Source organism: Lethenteron reissneri, chromosome 21 (assembly GCF_015708825.2).
Source record: "Lethenteron reissneri isolate LAM-NWPU_2019-01 chromosome 21, ASM1570882v1, whole genome shotgun sequence".
In the NCBI taxonomy this organism is placed as follows: Eukaryota; Metazoa; Chordata; class Hyperoartia; order Petromyzontiformes; family Petromyzontidae; genus Lethenteron; species Lethenteron reissneri.
The window spans coordinates 8151224-8168049 of record NC_083799.1 but is presented as its reverse complement, the minus strand read 5'-3'; the positions used below and the strand labels follow the sequence as shown (position 1 = coordinate 8168049).

At 39.9% G+C, this 16826-nt stretch overlaps 1 protein-coding gene across 4 annotated transcripts in view; it reads left to right on the top strand.

Moving 5' to 3' along the window:
- The window catches only part of LOC133345158 (gamma-aminobutyric acid type B receptor subunit 2-like), a 137300-nt gene that overhangs the window by 86745 nt on the left and 33729 nt on the right, over positions 1–16826 (top strand). For 3 of the 4 annotated variants that reach the window (XM_061555679.1, XM_061555677.1, XM_061555680.1), the window contains 4 exons: positions 9964–10074; positions 12621–12845; positions 14392–14574; positions 15583–15718. In XM_061555679.1, coding sequence (XP_061411663.1) covers positions 9964–10074; positions 12621–12845; positions 14392–14574; positions 15583–15718 — 655 coding nt within the window. The remainder of the gene's footprint in view (positions 1–9963; positions 10075–12620; positions 12846–14391; positions 14575–15582; positions 15719–16826) is intronic. The other variant, XM_061555678.1, reaches the window with a different exon arrangement.

Below are 16826 nucleotides of genomic sequence, written 5' to 3'. Positions count from 1 at the left end.
TTGCAAGTAAATGTAATCGCAGAGAGGGTCGGGGTGAGTGTCAGCTAATCCGAGGAGGGGGGAGCTGTCGCAACGGGCGAGAGGGTGGGGGTGAAATTTACAGAGGGAAAAAGGTGATAGAGTCATGTCTGGGTTGTCAGACATGACTTCAACCGAGAAGATGGATGCAAAATGTTGCAAATTTTTGCAAAAGATTGCAAAATTTTGCAATCTTTGCAAGGACGTTGATCAACCAGGTGTAGTGTTGACTGTTGTGTTGGTCGACTCTCTGAGTTGCATTACATTTCTAAGTTTCATAATTTTTTTTAAAGAAAATTATAAGTAATTCAAGCCTTTATTTGTGTACACTGTACCGTTATACATTTTAAAGATAGCCAGGGTGTGATGTGTTTATTTACCACTGTATATAGGTATACGCCTAAATGCACAGAGAAAACTCCTTGAACAAAATTATGAGCAACCCCACGGTTCTACCATTTAATAACTCATTATTGTTCTTTGAATTGAACAGGGTCTTCATGTTTTATCTCGAGTGCCCTTACCAATAATATCTACGGTAGTCGTGTGCAATAGCATGTGTTGAACAAGCCTGACTCTGCTGATGAGACCCAGCAGGTATAAATCGGTCGAGTTTGCTTCTTTATACAAATATTGATTTACAATATTGGTCCAGAAAGCGAGTAGGCTGATGGACTAAAACAATGTTTAATATTTATATGTGGAGATACAGAATTGAGTTCTGATTATATCGGTTCGATCACTTGGTTCATATCTTGCAAATAGCACATCTACTAAAGCATAGAGACTGCAAAGACTTGTCACTCCATTTTAATTTGCAGAGTAATAATAAACTGTTTATTCTTACTCTCTTGTATTAATAACGCACACAAAACAAATACTTCACCAACAACTTTATTTTTTTACCAATCCGTGACGTTAAATATATTTTTCCCGTAAGTTGCAACAACTAGAACTTCTAAGTCATTACATTTTTTTCGAGGAAAGTGAAGATTTGGTGCCGTTTGTATAACAGCTCTGGGATATAATACATCTGCTTTTCTGGATGTCATAAACATTTCCGTCACTGAGTAGCCTATATTGGCTACACAGTACCACACTCAGCAATACCACACTACAGGATAACCACTTTAGGAAAATTTGAAATATGCAATTTATGAGTTACATTACGTAATTATACCCGACTTACCCACTGTCATTTAACAATTTTATATATTTATCCAGGGTAGATATTTGGTATAACACATAGCACAACAACATGGCACGAGTGTATTACGCCTATTCTACTGCACCATTGCCAATGTGGTTGCTGATATTTTGTGGTATGTGTACGGTGTGTAGAGATTATGTTCTTGCAATAGACCACACTGTTTGGGGCGTCTAATCTGATCGTCTGACATAATGAGCAGTTTACAAGTGGTCAGCGTTGCTAGTTCCTTCTTACCAGCACAGTTTGCTTTTTGTGTGAACCAGATATATTTTTTGTAACCAAAATTGAACTGGTAATCTCCATAATTGCTGAGCACTATATGAAATTCACGAATTGAATGCCACTCCCATTAATAACCCCAGTCATGATAAGCTGTATTAAAGCCATACTCACTATACTTTTTTTAAACAAATGCCTATTAATGTCTAACTAATGATAAGAACGATGGCTCGAGCATTTACGAGAAATATCCATCATGCTTCTTATAATTTAGAAAACTCAAACATAATTTCGTAAGTTGCATTTACTTTGTTGAACAATTTTTGTTTTGCTCGGTTTTAAATCAAGTTATTTTGTTGTTGTCACAAAGCCACGGGACAATGCATGGCAAGACTGTGTGCTGTGTGGAGTGTGTGAATAGGTGTTGACTTGCATGGGTAAGTGTTAAAGCAAATGTGTACAGTGGGCCTGCAGTGAATTTGTATGCACACATTGTCACACACTCTCTTGGAATGTTCATCACAGTTACCCAATGTTGTGTAGCAGAAAACTGACATACAGAGCCTGGATTTTGTTGTTTGGCACCGTATTTTTAATTGCGTGAGCAATCAATTCTTTGTTTCTCAGTACGTTCAGGCCGATTTAGCGTTTGGTGGAAGGAGAAGGAAGAGTTAAACATTACCACATTGCTGCCTTTAAATTGCCATCATTCACCACATGCTATATGATTAAGCGTTTTTATTTGCTAAATATAAGATGTTGCATTTGTTGGGTGGTGGTATTAAGGCATAGTTGTTCTGTTAATCCTTAATTTCATGGTCCAGCACATCCTACCAAAGACATCAAATTTGCCTCCCACTGCAACAGTGAACCAACCACCTTTGTTCTTCACCACAGCTAGGACCTAGCCCATGAATCTTCAAAGTCCATACTCTTCACCCTCTATAAGAAGATGATGTTGGTAATTATCCCCACAATGTATACAAAATGTGGTATCAGCATCGTGTAATGAGATAGAGTTATCCATTTGCACGTCTCGCAGAGCTGTGCAATCATTCTTTGTTAGAAAATTGCCCACGGAAGTGGGATATCGCAGAGCTACATCTGAGATCCGTTTTAACAACCTCTGGTCCATATAGTAGAGGACAGCACTTTCTCAGCCGCCGCTGCAAATGAGAGTAATCTTCGTCACTATCTTGTCAGTTGGTCACATTTGCATACATTTATTTTGATGTTGACGGAATACCAGATGGCCACAATGCATTTCTTGAGGAAAACTGCGAATGGATTTTGCATATGCACAGCGGATGTGTGCTTTTTAAATGTTTCTATGGCCTTCACCATGAAGCCCCCACCTCTCCTGCAATGAACCTCGGGACTGTGCCTCCCTCGCACCACATATCCCCTGTCAAGAGACCACACAATCCATGTGATGACGCATTTATACAAATTTAAACGTCGCAGTATAAATAAAGAAATGTCTCTTGTCCAGTCACATGACAATGTGTGTTACGGAAAATTGGACAAACAGGTGGACAGCTTATTCATTAATACTGTACATACCAATGTGCGTATGTTAGGATATATTATTTGTTTTAACATGAACATTCAATGTGTATTTGATACCGTGAACAGTTGTGGAGCAGGTGACATTTAAATAAAGTGTTTTCATCTGCATTCAAATACTCTTAGAAAACACTGTGAGCTTTGTCCCTGTCATAAGTAAGTCATTTATCTAACTTATAACAGCTTAATACATAATATGATAATACAAATTCATCAATATTGCACATATTGTAATGTTTGTATTTACCTGTCTCATAGTGCACATGCAAAAACACGTAAACCTTGACATACAAGGAGTCTGCTTTTTTTTACAATTCATTTAACTTTTTTGCTTTAAAAAAATTGCTTTCACAAGAGTGAGCATTATTTAATGGCCTCGCTGGCTGCAAAACATAATTTGAGTTCACCTCTCTAGTGGAATTAAATTTACCTGGATATCGCATAACATAAATAAACCCCGCAAGTGAAGCATCAGAATTTCAATGAGCATTGAGCACTCCATGACCTGCGGTTTTCACTCACACAATCAATAAAAAGAAAGCCAGACCTCCTATTGAGATTTTTTTTAAAATTATTCTTCACTGCAACTTTAATTGACCTAGTGATAATGTACACAGTATTATGGATTTTTGAGGTTTTTTGAATCATTGCACATCATACACTCACTCACACTGCCGCTGACTTGCTCACTCATCATGCGCTGACTAACACATCGTGCGCTGACTCACACATCATACACTCACTCAAGCTACTACTGACTCACTCACACATCATACACTGATTCACTCATTATACGCTGACTCTCACACATCATACGCTGACTCGCACATCATACACTCACTCACGCTGCCGGTGACTCACTCACACATCATACACTGGGAGTGTCGTGCTGTAGGTTTGGTCGTACGTGTTATGTATATCGTTTATTGTTCAATTTAAATCACAGTTCCTATGATTACTGTTGGTAAATTGTTTTTATAGCTTTATTTTGGTGATTCGAAAACAGGGTTAATCTAAATTGTCTCATGGTTGTTGTTGTTGGCTTGCACCACATTGTGATTTTTGCACACAGCGTTTTAATACTTTTTTATATTTGCTCGTTTATTCCAGGATGTTTCTGTTGCACGTCGTCGCTTTAGGATGTTCTGTGTTCATATTTTGTTTGTTGCGGTTGCACCCGACTTAAGAGCCGCATGGCTCACAGGGCTATACCTAATAAATTAACCTTGAAACTTGATGTAAAAAAATTATGATACAAAGGGTTAAGTTTATATGTGCACAGCTATTTTTGGTGGGTGGAGTGGTGGTGCAGTGATTAGCACACTGCGCTCCGAACCTGTCTGTCTGAGTTCCAGTCCTCATGGTTAACATCTCTGGCAATTGATATCCGCACCAGTCCTGTGTTACCCTCTCCACGTTTGAGAGCATGTTGTTTGGTGTGTTGGAATATGTGACATTTTCAAGTATTCCCCAGTGTGGCAAGCTATGGATATATTTACTTCAGTGCTTTTCTGAGTGGTCGGGTAAAGGGATTTAAGAATATTAATAAAATTTGTGTTTGTCAGCCACGTACTAATTCTATCAATTTTCCATTTGATAATTTAACATTGGCTGCAGCTATCAATAGGCCGTAAAATGATCTTGAATTTCGATTTCTGTTCATTTTACATAACTTACACCACAGCCCACACGAAATTATTGAACACCATATAAAATTATTCCCGATTTCAAAGTACATTCAATCGGATGGCTGAAAGATCAATTACATTTATAAAATGAGCAGTATAAATATGTTTTAATATTCAATTTGAATGAACAGATGGTGCTTCACCACCAAAAGCAATCAACATGTGTTTCTTCTTCTATTGATGATAGCTGGGGGATGCGGTGGTGCCCCCCCTCCCCCCCCACTGTGGGGTTGCTAACCACGCGGCCACTGCCACTGGGGAGCGTGGAGTCTGCGTGTATGGGCAGGAGCATACTGAGCAATGTTTTCCCTCCTCCCTGGCAACCGTATTGTCTCTGTGGACCTGTCTGCCGCCTGTCCAAGAAAGCGAGGATCCCCCAAGTTGGGAAGACCTCCTGGTGTGGAGAAAGTATACGTAAGCCGTTGGTGCTCATGGCACTCGCCTGGCAAATCTGCAAGGGAGCAGACAGGAGAAAGCACAACCTTTATGGAGAATTCCCTGGAGTGACCGGAAATCAATGTTTTCCACTGAACGCCTACTTGTCAGTAGGTGAATATAAAATTTTTGTGGTCATGTCACAAACGTGATCAATTATTTATTGGCTTCCTGCGCTGTCCTTAAACATTTTCATTCAAATTTCTTCTTTGTAAAATAATTTGCCCACCGATGCAGTCATCAAATGTCACAATTGGCAAGTGTGTGCAATGGATATTTTACAAGATCAAGAATGTTTTGCTCATATCAAGGAGATACGTTTCCACCATAATTTCAACAAAGCAGAAGTACTTCTTTCGTAGTTCCTCATTTTCATACAAAGTAATTAATAAGATTTGTTTAGTGATGTCAGACATGGTATGACTTGCTAGCAATGCCACAATCTGTACAGTATGTTAAACATTTTTGTGGGGGGTGAAGACTAACAGCAAGATTTTGAGATATTAGCTTACTGTTTGTAACTATTTTGGTCATGTAGATTTGTGACAAGCAAAAGTTATCACACATTTTGAAATGCTGTATCTGTAGAGAGTATCACAAGAAATGAAAGCAAATGCTAATTGGCTAGAGATGAGCTGCAGAAACCATTTAATTAAATTACCAAAGCGATGACAGCAGAGATATTTTGTTTAAACATCTCTCTTAGAAAGTGAGATTATTGTCTCTGTAAGTTTTTATTCGGGCTCAAGGTAAAGGGGTTTATTATGCAGCAGACATGAACAGTAGATTATGAAAAGGGATTTGACTCTGTGAAAATGATTACAGTTATACGAGCTATCATAAGCCAAGGCCTGAATAAAACATTATAAGGATAATGCAGCTACACTGAGATTACATGAAGAAAATAACAAAATACATATCAGATGCAGATTTGAACGGGAAGATATGTTCTTTCCGAAGTTATTCGCAGCAACATTGGTAAGATATTTTATGGAAATTTAAGTCTAGAAATAAAGGTGTAAACAGAGAGAAAATATTAATCCCCTCAAATTTGCCCATGACAACAACCAATGGAATTAAATTGGAGGAAATTATTGAATGATTTCCTAAAGAAGGCTGCAAAGTGGGGCTCAAAATAAATAACAAATGGATATTTTTTCATTGGAGCCTAATAGTAAAAAAAAACTGTGCACGGAGAATGCATTTCGGGTGGCAATGCTCTTGCATAATCGTTGTGTGAGGCCTCGTGCAAACCATGCTAATTACTTTGTACCTCACGCTACGGCACACCCTATTAAAGCTAGATTACAGTGCTGACCCAAGGTCTTTCCCTTGGAATAGAATCATCAGTGAGCATGGGCAGATATCACCTCCAACTCCGTGGACTGTTTTGCTGGGACGAATTGTATTGTTTTCCTTCTTCATTGGCACTATGCTGTGCAGTGTATGTGTAATGACATGATGACACCTGCTGGCTGGGAAAGAGAAGCACGGGTATGGGCACCGCTAAGACAACATCCAATCTGAAAGGGAGAGGTGTCTGGGGCAAAGGTAATAGGCGGGGTTGGCTGAGATGCTCCGGTTCCACGAGAGGGCATGGCCGGAGGCGGAGCCTAGCCACGCCTGGGGATATATAAGTGGAGGCGGACCAGGGCTCGGTGTTCGTGTGTAGATTCTTTGGTCCGGACTGCGTCGCTGCTTGCTGTCATCTCTCTCCGTCGTCCAGCCACGTGGAACATCTCCTGCGGGGTTTCCATCGCCATCCTCGTCACGCCGCCAGCTAGCGGCGTAGCTGAGTGAGGGCGGTGGGACCATGCCGAGTGATCGGCCATGCGTGTAGCCAGTAGAGACGTTAATATCTAAGTGCTGTACTCAGAGTGAGAAGGATAAGGTTGGCCTGTGTTGTGCCCGTGTAAGGAATAAAAGAAGTACTCTCTCTACGATGTGTCACGGAAGTCGCTCATTACATATGCGAAGACAGTCTCTTTGAAATATACACGGCGCAAACAGGAATTCCAGCAAAATATAATTTTAAAAAATTAACCCGTAAAAACAAAGTTTTTCACTATAAATCCTTTATATTCGTGTTCAATGGGCCACAACCCAGCCCACATTGGTCTTTGAAACGGGCGGCTAGAGTCCTCTCGTTCTCTGGCTTGAGATGGCTGCCACCTATGGGTCAGATGAATGGCTGCCACCATTAAGCAATTGGTAATTAAATATAATTTATTTTTTCCTAAAAAGTGTAAAATTTTGGAAAAAAAATTTTCACGAAAATACATAGTCACGCACAACGAGTCTGTGTGCAAAATGTCAGCTCGATTGGATCACGGGAAGTGGGTTAAAAAACGACCGAAAGATTTGCATGGTCGTAAGCAAGCAAGCAAACTTAATATAAAGGATTTAAAAATAAACAATAACTTGGGACTTTCAGGGTTTAATTTCTGCATTAATTTTAGGATTATAGATATGTTACATTATGTCATTATCAAGCTAATTGAGTTCACATATGAGTGCATTGTGATGATGGTGGCTGTTGTACGTGATCTACAAAAAAATTATTTACGATCCTTAAATGGTTTTAATCGTTTTTGAGAGCTTGGGCTGCAGCCATGATTTTAAATATCTTCGTGGTTCTCACATTGAAAACGCTGGGAAATGTGTCATCGCAGAACACACGGTGCTTTTTTATGAAGGCGTGTGATCACTTGGACTCTTGTACGTGTCTTGTGGTTTGTTTTTTGTTTAATATGCGTGTGGTGGCTCGCTAATCTCGAGCGCCACACGTGGTGGAGAGAGGGTATTGGTGGGGCTCGAGTGGTGCTGCGTTGGTGACTGGGTGAGAGAGGGAGGGCAGGCCGTGCGAGGGAGTCTCACTCATATTCTTTGGTTCTTTCAATAAAGTCACGGAGATAGAAACAAATTAAAGTATCATCAGGAGGATGACGATCGCTTGTGGTGTGATCGAAATGTCGTAGTTTTTAATTTGTATTTTATTTACTTTTATTTTTTTCTATCTACGTGACTTTACCGAAAGAACCAAATAACATGAATTCCCGCAGCCACGAAAGTTTTAAGTCGTGTCTCACTCAGGCGGCCTGTAGATAATGAATGAAGGAGTCTTTGAGAAAGTTACAAGAATCTGGCCAATTGGGCGTGAGCTCGCTGTGGCGGCACACAACAATAGCAATAGGGTCATCAGGGAGGGGCCAGTTCGCTGGTAGTGGGGTTACTTGCACCTGTACCTCACATTTTTTTGGTGCCTCTCTCTCTCACGTGATGTTTGTAGCTTTTTTTTATTCACGTGTGTTTTGTTACATGCCTCGTTTGTCAGTTGCGAAATATTCCTTAAGACCCATGTACTCGTTCTCAGCAATGTTGATCGTTATTGTTTTTTAGTGCTGCTGTGCTCACGCACCACGGATCTCCCTTGTAAAATATAAAACAATGGGAGCCGCTTTGGCCAGTGAGACTGGTGGCAAACTGCACTCAGCTGGTAGGCCTCGGGGCGTTCGTGCCTGGGTCATGTCCCGAATTCCTCAGGTCCCTGAGAGTGTGCGGCGTTCCTCGATGAGTCACCTGAGGAGTGTAGATACGTATAACCCGTAAAAACAAAGTTTTTCACTATAAATCCTTTATATGCGTGGCAGCGAACTTAATATAAAGGATTTAAAAATATATTCGCCTGTGGAGGACGCGGGGATCGATCCCGCGACCTTTGGCATGGGAAGCAAGGGCGCTACCAACTGCGCTACTCCGCCACGGTCTGTGGAGGGGTTACGCTCTTGGCTCTTACACTCTGACGTTCAGCCAAAGCCATGAATTAGTTCTATTTTAATATATGTAAAATAATTTTTTTTTGCCTAAAAAGTCTAAAATTTTGGGAATTTTTTTCACGAACAATAATTGTCTGGCACAACGAGGCTGTGTGGAAAATGTCAGCTCGATTGGATCACGGGAAGTGGGTTAAAAAACGACCGAAAGATTTGCACGGTCCTAAGCAAGCAAGCAAGCACGCGAACTTAATATAAAGGATTTAAAAATGACTCTCCTTCCATAGCGCAGGGGGTTCTTAGCCACGGTTGTGTACGTTCCCTTATGCTCTTTTTTTATGTTATTTTGATCATTTAAATCAAGTGCCCATTGTAATGGGAATTTACTGAATAAAGAGTTTCATGATTGAAGACCTCCAACTGGACAATGCTTTGTTCATGCTACGTTACCAAATGCCAGTGCTGGCTGTGCCACTTTGGACATGTAGGTGTTGCTGATACACAACCAGCCTGATATTAAATATACATGTGTGTATTTGTATGTTTTTACCGTTTATCTGGACGTATTGCACAAGTATGTGCCTTTGTTTTTTGGCCTATCATACACTCCTATAGCTCAATTTTTCTACCATTCAAGCCATTGTCTTCCACTGTGATTGACCCTGTCAACCCTTCGAAAACAGCAGTTTCCGCAAGTGCATCACAGCCATTTCAAAAAATATGTGGTGTATGACGATCGCCAAGGACTTGTATACGATGATTCAGTTGGTCGTTTATAACAGCGATTAAACATTCTAAAATAATATGCACTGTATCTATCACCATCAATCATGATCAATCTACTGCTGGATGAAGGTCTCACCGAGCAGTTGTCATCTCCCACGAACCTGTTGGTGACTGCGTAATATATAAAGTTTACATTTTAAGGAAAAAAGTTACATTTTTGGAACAAATGTAATCAAAATAATTATTTTAAGCCCAAAATAACGCTGACGCGCAATCCCTTTTAACGTGAGTGTTTTCTTCCTTGTCGCTGTTGCCACCGTGTGGGTAGCACGATCCAACGGGAAAGGACTTGACCATTCTGCCGCTGCTGGAGCACTGTCAGAGCACACACATGACCATCTGGCTGGGCATCATATACGCCTACAAGGGCCTGCTCATGGTATGCTGGGCGGCGGTGGCAGAGTGCGTAAACTCTCAGTGCTTTCAGACTCTCCAAGTGTTATTAATCGAGTTGCCAGGATCTAAGAAAAATCACGATGCAATATACATTTTCACGATGTGATGATTATCGTGATATAAATTTCCCATGCCATTGTAATCATATATGACTATTTTTTGCATTGCTTTTGCGTTCCCTTTGCTGTACTTTCAGTATGAATACATTTTGTTTAAGAGTTATTCAACTGCAGTTCACTCAAATTATAGCTTCTGTAAGTCTTAAGATGATTTCAGGTATAAGGTACGTGCTGTCAGTTACGCTAAAAATAAACGAACTGCAAGGATGTTGATGTCATATAACAGCTAAATCGTGAATTACTTTGGAAAATATTTGGCAAAATACTGATTTAATGGTTAATAGCTATTTATCTACAAATAATATTATTGTGAACAGTAATTACTGTAAAAACAATCTCCAGAAAATAATTTATATAAAATATATATGAGCAACGATAATTCTAATATAACAATATTTATCAAAATGTATAATACGATTATTGTGGACTTTATATCTTAATATGTTTTAGTATTACCATATCGTGGCAATCCGAGTTAATACATTATTTGTTTATAATTTAGTGTTTATTGTTAACTGCTGCCTTTTGGAAATGTTTGTTTTTCCTTGTGTATTGTCTATGCCAGACACGAGGCTAACATGTTTTTGTCTGTTTCCACAAATACAAATGTAGGTTTTGTCACCATGTCAACTTCCACAGATCTGCAAAGTGATCCAATATGGCTCCATTAAATCCCAGAATGCACGATTGCCCAACAACACATTGTGTAACAGAAAATCTCCTCGTGTCTCTTTTGGATGCCTTTTGAGGGTAGAAATTATAAAAAGCATTACACCACTATGTGTGGAGCATAGATTTGCAATTCTAGACGCGTAGATAGTGATTATACAACCGTACACACATTCCTCTTGTGAACCACTAAAAGAAAGTGTAAAAATAAAAATATAAAATAAAAATTATTTACAACCCTTAGTTAATCCACTGGTCAATGCCATGTCACTACTCTGGTCAGTGTGGATTGGTGAAGGAGGGGGAACAGGATCAGTCCAGATGTTTCTCACCACTGATGTTAGCTGGGGCCGGGAATTGAACTCAGGTGGCCAGTTTTATACCGTAAGTGTGTTAAGCACTATGCCACTGCTTTCCAAAATGCTAAGTACAGGTAATACAAATATTCCTTTGTTTACCGTTAACTACAAAACATTAACTTATTCCACATCGTGTTCTATACTGTATATCAGAAGGGGGTGGTGCAGTGGTTAGCACACTGCGTTTTGAACAACTGTCAACCTGATTTTGATTACCAGTCATGGTTAACATTACGGGAAAGTGATATCAAACCTAACCCCAGGGCCACACTTCACCAACCCGCACTGACCAGCATGGAGATGTGTGACCGAACAACCCCCCATCACGGACATGGCTTGAAGAGGCCTTCATCCAACAGTGGAGAGACAAATTGGCTGTAAATTATTATTTATTATAATTATCTATAATAAGGTGTCCACGGTTGAGGTATAAAGTAAGCATCGTCTCCCATTGTCAAACAAATACTCGCTCATAGCTAAGTCTGCTCAGTAATGTGCTACCTATGGAGGTTTTGTAAAAAGAAAAAAAATAGTTTTAATGTACTGTTCGGAATAAAGAAAACTAAAACCTTTCAAAATACACTGCACCACTCGACAATACATTTTTGGGCCAATCTCAAGAAACCTAAAGTAGTTAAGTTAAGAATAAGAGGGTTGTCACAGGTAGGTCTTCACAGCCAGTCATAACCTGAGTGCGGTCTTCTGGGATGGGTCACGTGTTGAGAATTCAACTCATGAAGATGCGCATAGCAGTTGCATGGTGAAAGCTCGAGAGAAGTGCTCAACATATAATGAAATCCAGAAGACCACACTTGGATCGAGAGGGTTTTCCACAGCGTGAAGTTTTTATAACCACTAATCTTTTGGCAAGTGTCGCTTCAATCAATGGCTCAAATTTTACATGAAAAATAAGAATAGGTTTTACACCTTTCTGGCAATAAATAGGTGTTAATATGTTCAAACACCAAATAGATCCCTTTTGCAAGGAATCAAATCTGCTGTAGGCCAATCATTTTCAAAGACAATGCATATATTATGACAGCATGTTTGTTTGCATGTTCACCACAAGTAAAAAAGTCAACTTTATTTAACATAACATGATTTAAAGAAAAAAAAACCCTGAACATGTAATACAAATACCCAAATGTAGTTAATTATGGACAGACCTATTCTTAGGGCAGAGACTTGTTTTTATAAACAGACAGTGGTACATTAATTCTACTGAGTCCTCTATAATCTAATTAATTATATAGGCAATTTACTCTTGGCTTGCTAAGCATCTGGTTGGTTGCATCAAACTCACAAATTACATGATATTCAACAAGTCACTTCATTATTTTACCGCAGCATCTAAGTAAAACCCCACTGGCCTCTCTGTGTAGGTATTTGGATGCTTTTTGGCATGGGAAACCAGGAACGTCTCCATCCCGGCTCTTAATGACAGCAAGTACATCGGCATGAGCGTCTACAACGTGGGCATCATGTGCATCATCGGCGCGGCGGTCTCCTTTCTGACGAGGGACCAGCCCAATGTTCAGTACTGCATCGTGGCTCTCGTCACCATCTTCAGTTCCACCATCACACTCTGTCTGGTCTTTGTTCCAAAGGTCAGCACAGTGAGCATGTGCGCACATACACATGTAAAGGGTAACGTCAATAGAGTGCGTATCTATTGACATATGAAGGGTGAAGGTCATCACAGTGTGTATGTACGCATATATTGAGGATAAAGGTCAGTGCGGTGTTCATGTATGTTTGTGCATGTAAAGCCTAAAGGTGAGCACAGTATTTGTGTATGCACATGTAAAAGGTAGAGCTATATGTAAACAATCGCTACTTCCCATTTTAATATAACATAGAAGAAATTGCTTTATGGGGTAGTGACATGGCCCAGTGGTAGCATACTCGCCACTTGTTGCAGAGGATCGTGGTTTGAATCCAACATGTTACACTGGCTATTACTGCGGGTGTATTGACCATATAATATGTTAAGTCTGCTGCATAGCGAACCTTAAAGATCCCCGGACATAATTCAAAACAAGAAGGCCTCTTTGTTTGGCATCATTGTCCAAATGTGATAAATTACCAATAAATTACTCAATTGGGATTTTACATAGCAATAATTGCCCTATACAGGCAGACTAAGGCCCCATTTGCAAGCCAGCAGCTAAGTCACCTTGTGCCAACATAGACAGCTGCTACTGGGGGTGCCCTTTCAAATGTTTCAGTTGAGATGTGATGTAAGTTGCTTGTCACATGTAATGTGCTCTGAGATGCCATGGCATAAAGGATGCCATATGAAAAATAAATCAAGGATAGAATATATAATTTTTTGCCTCCAATACTAAAAGCAATCATTTATTATTTGCCTTGAAATGTTAGTACTTTATTTTATATATAAATCAGTTTTTTATTTTTTTATTAAAATAGTACAGTGTGCCCAATTTGACAAATTGATATTCCAGCATCGTCCATTAGACTTTTTCTAAAAGCTATTCTTAACCTTTTTTATGATTATTACTGCAACCTGACCAGTAGGCCCATTCTAGTCTTGGCTCAAAAGAATTTAGGTGTTTTGGGGAAGTAGTGGGGTTTTACAATAGTTTTTTTCTATTTTTCACATTTCTCTTTTTTTGGTCGTTTGTTTTATTTTAGTCGTTTACCTTAAAGGGGGCAGTCAGTGTAGAGAATGCCTGGAATTGTAGACTGCCCTCGGCCCGCCTTTGCCTCAATGGGCTACCGTACGTAGCCAACCTTGAAGCTACACAGTACCTACACAGTAGCTACAAGAGGATTTCGAGTCAACTCTGGAGCGCTTTACCAGATGACCTTTCATCGATCTCATTTCATCCCGCACCTCCGATTAGCACAGTTGGCTACGTAGGGTGCGAAAGAGGTTCAATATGCTAACATACATCTCGCAAAACATTAAAAACATATTTAAAAACGCTACTGGGACTTCGACCGAAAGTCACCAGTGCCCTACACTCGAGCATCGCCACAAGTATCTGAAATATGTCTCTGGACAAATAAATATGATTATTATTATGTACTGTAATCATTTCACTTTACTGGGTAGTTATACATTGCATGTATTTACTGAGATTTATAGACATCGTTCTGTTTGACTAAAGCTTCGTTTTCTGTGCACAGCTCATCACTCTGAGAACAAATCCGGACGAAGCCACACAGAACCGCAGGTTCCGCTTCACACAAAACCAAAAGCGCGAGGACACTCGCACCCCTCCGTCCGTCTCCAGTGTCAACCACACGTCCAACAGCCAATTCGAGGGCTTGCAGAGTGACAATCACCGCCTCCGCATGCGCATCACAGAGGTGCCTTGGTCCCCCGATTTTGTTTTGTTGAATATCAATGAACATGTATCCAATATTAAGCACACGTGAAAATGTAGCTCTGCAATGATTTTTAGGGTTGTATCGTGTATTGTTCGGCATGGTGTCCGACATTTCACTCCAAGTGCTGGAAGCTTTTTCAGTAAATAAAACAACATGCAGTAGAATTGGAAAAACATCAGAGAGGCTATACGGTGTCACCACCTCTTTAGTAGTGCACATTTGATTGTGTTCTGCTTAAAAAGTGCAAAATTGTGGATGTGTACTATGTGCATGCTTGCTTCTATTTGTGGAGGATATATGGAAGGCGCTCTCAAGTTCCTGCATCATTGTGATAGTTGTCTATATGTGTTTATCTCAGAATAACATATATTCTGGAGCTACAATGCCCTGTGGGCTTCAACTACATAGTATTATGAACCAGGTGTGTGCATTTGATTAATCTCCCAATCCCTTCATTATGACAGAAAGAAGCAACGCAAATCTCTTTAGATAATTTAATTATACAGCTTGAAAAACAACGTGCCAAAATGCAACTTGCCAATGTACCTAATGGAGAACATTTTCAATCATAGGATATTACCTGCTGTGACGTATCTATAGGAAACGTGGACAGAGACATCGTATGCAATGAAGCACGGAGAGGTGAGTAGTTGGAATTACACGGAAATATAGGTAGAGGAAAATATCGATAAGAAAGCATACACAGATTAGTGACATTAAATTGACTGTTAAGAAAATTTAAGTGGGTTTTGGCAGACCACGCTGATATAAGGATTGATGGCCGATGTAGGAGGCTGGTGACAGCATGGCAGCCAACGGAGGGAACTGACCGAGAGAAGAAAAAAAAAGGCCGAGGAAATGGCTCACTTAGATCAGCTAACGTACAGGAGAATTCATTCCCAGTTAAGCGATACCTTGTGTTTGTGCATTAACGCTTGTTGCATACCCATGTGCGTGTGGTGTGGCGCATGTGTATTTCCCCGCCAGTTGGACTCTGAACTCGAGCAGATCACTATGCAGCTACAAGAGAGCCCAGAGAAGCTAACCAGCTCCTGGAGCAGCAACAACTACATTCAGACTCCCATTGGCTACGGCACCAGCACACAGAAGCTGCTGCTAAATGGTATTCATTATATTTGCGCTCACCTAAACTTTTTTGTATTGCTGTTCTGAAAAGTTGCAACCTTTCGATTGTTTTCTTTAATGGCACTGCGGTTTAATGCCATCTCATGTGGGACTGCATGAGTGCCGATTGGGGCTTAGTGGGATAATCCCTTATTGTGGGACACTGTTCTTGTAAATGCATCCTGGAAGTCAGAGTGTAGATTTCAGAGCTTGTTTTCTGTGTTCAGCCAAGAGCATTTGTCAGAATCCAGGATTAACTAAACTAGGTTAAGGTCTTTCCCTAATCAGTTGCTAATTGCAAGTACAGTATTGTTGATACTTATAGACTTGCTGATTGGTAACAATGGAGGGATGAAGAGTAATATACTGTATACACGAATTTGCACACCTTAACAAATAATGACGAAACTCCAAATAACAACAACATATTGATAGCTATATAATTATTGAACCCCCCCCCCAACCTCGACCCACACACTGGAGAATTGATGAATTGTCACAATTTGGAGCCACTATTGAAATCAAGAATAATTATTTTTCATATATGTTTTAGCTATCTTGTTTTTTATTCTTGTCCTCATTCTGTCTCACTTGTATAGTTTAGTTTTCTCCACTAGCCTTATCGTAAGGTGATGTCATACATCACATGTATGCAATCTGCATAAGTAATAATCCGGTCACGTACCTTTGAGTGCAATACATTTATATTATCGATGTATCAATGCATTATTACTTGTGATCTGCTATGTAGACAACACTTTCATAGTCATGAAAATGGAATGACCTTGCACAAACAATTAGCATTCAAAAGGGTAACGTGCATCGTGTGAAATTAAATGTCAGTGGTGACAAAGAATTTTGTCCTAACAAAAGTTTGTTCCTAATTGGTGGCTGTGCTGTAAGCTCATTATGTGGATTTTTCCCTCTCGCCTTGCAGAGGTGAAGGGGCCTGATGTGCTAGTTAAAGTGATTTATCTGACAGTATGGTTGGAGCATTTCCAGTATTCATAATAATTAATCAATAATTTATAGATCTTTGTCAAGTCCCTTTCTACATGAAGGCCTCTCCTCACTGCGTTGGTTATTGGGGAGGTTTTGAAAAGAGG